The 2755-nt window shown below is 41.3% G+C and overlaps 1 protein-coding gene across 2 annotated transcripts in view; it reads right to left on the bottom strand.

The window, feature by feature from the left end:
* Positions 1–247: 247 nt before the first annotated feature.
* The window catches only part of LOC101861892 (kinesin-like protein KIFC3), a 35012-nt gene continuing 32504 nt past the window's right edge, over positions 248–2755 (bottom strand). For both annotated transcript variants that reach the window (XM_035969992.1, XM_005099218.3), the window contains exon 22: positions 248–1137. In XM_035969992.1, the coding sequence (XP_035825885.1) occupies positions 1009–1137 (129 nt within the window). In that variant the 3' untranslated portion in view covers positions 248–1008. The remainder of the gene's footprint in view (positions 1138–2755) is intronic.

The following is a 2755-nucleotide window of genomic DNA, read 5'->3' as shown; positions in this document are numbered from 1 at the left end:
CAACGTCAACAGAATCATCTCAACAACTGATGTAAAAGTTCCACAGTTGGCCTGCTCCAGGGGGACACTGGCAAACTACCAAGGAAGGATGTTAACATCGTAATGGGAGATACCATTGCCAAGATTGGTCATTTTGTTTCAAGTTTCAGTAAGAGTGTTACGGCACTTGCAACACAATAAGGTCATATAAGTGCTGAAGATTAGAGGTGTTACAAGACAGTAACAAAGACAAAAAAGGAGAGATCAGGATGATAGATGTTTGATAGGAGAGAAGGAGCAAACTTCACCAGAGCACCCGCCAAAGGTTCGGCAGGATAATAAAGGTTATGATCTGGCCCTCATATGACCTTACGCAGTTGCGAGCGCCGTAAAACCTTTATTAAAACAAACAAACAAAGGTTATGAGGGCATTATGAGACGACAAGGCTTGCAACAAATGAACAAGAATGGCGAACAATCTGCAAACAACTTTGCTTTCAAGTTTTGTGGCAAAAAAAATACATTTGAAATACAAATAACTTGGTACTATTTCACACAAAATTGAATCCTTCAGTGAGTGCATAATTTCTGAAGCTAATTACATTGACCTGTGTGTCATTCAATAGACCAGCACAGATTTGTCTACAATTTTGAGGGAACTATTTTTAAAGTTGTTGCTTCCTTCAAGTCCAAAAGAAAAAACAAAGGAGCAGAAAAATTCACAACTCCCACACTTTTGTACTAGAAAGGTCACAAAGGATTCACAAAAATTAGGCCCTTGTGAAAAATCATTTTTGACATTTGATGAAAACTATTCTCAATTATTTTTCATAAGGTGTGTCCATCATTTTCAAATTTTGAAAAATACATTCTCAGTAAAAAGAACAAAAACCAAAAAAAACTTTAACACAACACAAGTCCATGCCAGCACCATTTTCCATCTCTATACCTTACAGAACACAAAGCAAGAGTCTAGAGCGGTTTACATTACAATCTGAATCCTTCTTTTCGCCGATGTTATGTCAAATTTCACTTGAACTTCAGTTTGCCTGGTCCTGTAGCCGACCGTGGCAGGTTCGGGGTTCGGTTTCCAGTTTGCTGAGAGCTGGGCGTACCCAGCGTGTCTTGAGGCGGCCGGCGAGCACTGGAGGGTGTGCCCTGGGGAGAGGCAGACGGTGAAAAAACTGAGGTCAATGAATTACAATCTGGCCCTCCAGGAAATCGCGGTCTTGCGGCCGCACTTGCGGCCCCGTTTTTTATCGAGTTCCGCAATAAACCCGCAATTTTTTGCAATTTTTGCAATTTCTTGCAATTTTAGGCAAAAATACATCAACACTTTAATTTTAACAGAATTTTTAATACGAAATGGTGCGAGTACAGGGCCGATGGGCCTACGTAAATCATGGTATCGGCCCGGCTCAAGCCTACTGAGCGTACTCTAAAAGCTATAACCGGAAATTCAGGCCGGAATGCATCATGTACAACACAAACTGAGACATAGGCTAGGCCGAGAAGGTGGCCTTCTCTGGGCTAGGTCTTTACCTAATGTGTGTAAGCGTGCGCGTGTGATAAGAAAGCAGGTGTGTGCGTGTATGAGGTGTACGTGAGTGTGTGTGCGTGTGAGTGCGCGCGCGTGAATATTGTTCGTACATGATGCATGTGTCTACATACACGGTAACCGGGCACCTAGTCTCAGTATCTACGTACACGGTAACCCACCGGAATGAAAATTAACCAATATTTGTCCTGTGCTGTCACTTGTTGAAATAAAAAAAGAAAGTTATACTCGCGTCTTGTCGGGCTCACCATCGTTACCGGTCAGTGAACCTGTGCTTTCGCATCACATTGCGAGTACCGGTTGGGGTCACCAAAGTTCATTCAAAGTCTGTGCGCTACGAAGTATAGGGCTCCGGAGTGGGAGAATTATTGATAAAAAAACAAAAATGTACAGTCGTGGGAGGGCTGGAGTTGAAGGCTACACCGGATGACAAAAACTGAACTTGGAATTCTTAACTGCCCGGTTAGCATATATATATATATGCGCGACACTGAGACACTGTTGTTAATAACATTTGATGAAATTGTATTGTTTGTCATGATTTTTTAAAAGGCTGTGCTGCTTTTACGCTACCGGAACTCAAAATTGTCATGTTTTTTAAACTAAAAATGTTAAGCCCGTATTAATGCGCCTGGGATGGGAAGGTTGCAATTTTTTGCAATTTTTAGGTGGTTTACCTTGCAATTTTTTGCAATTTTCCTATTTCAAAAATGCAATTTTCCGCGGGGCCAGTACAATGCAGTCAGTAATGGCACACATGGATTTTCAATGCTTTCAGCCCTAGGTGTACCATTTTGCCCATAGGCTCCAGTGGCTAAGTGAGTAGTGAGTTTTGACTCAAGCAATGTCAAGCAAGTGTCGGTGACACGGGGATCAGATGGGTGGTCACTGGGGTGTGTCCTTGAGCAAGACACGACAACCCTAGCTCAAATTACAGGGCGCTGCACAGTGGCGACCGACAGTGGCATTGTTTGTAAACTGTTCTATATTTGTGTAATAGTGTGTATTTATGTATGCATTTATGCATGTATGTATTTATGTATGTACGTATTTATAATTATGTATTTATGTATGTATGTTTGCCATTGTAAAACAAAGTGCCCTTCTGGGACAAATAAAAGCGGAGACTACTGTATTATTATTATTATTACACTTACACAAAATACACATGCACATGATGTGCATACACTCATAAATAAACACCATAATGAAAATCTG

Source organism: Aplysia californica, unplaced genomic scaffold, assembly GCF_000002075.1.
Source record: "Aplysia californica isolate F4 #8 unplaced genomic scaffold, AplCal3.0 scaffold00206, whole genome shotgun sequence".
Taxonomy (NCBI): Eukaryota; Metazoa; Mollusca; class Gastropoda; order Aplysiida; family Aplysiidae; genus Aplysia; species Aplysia californica.
Note: the sequence above shows the minus strand (reverse complement) of the source record. Positions and strands in the feature narration are given on the sequence as shown.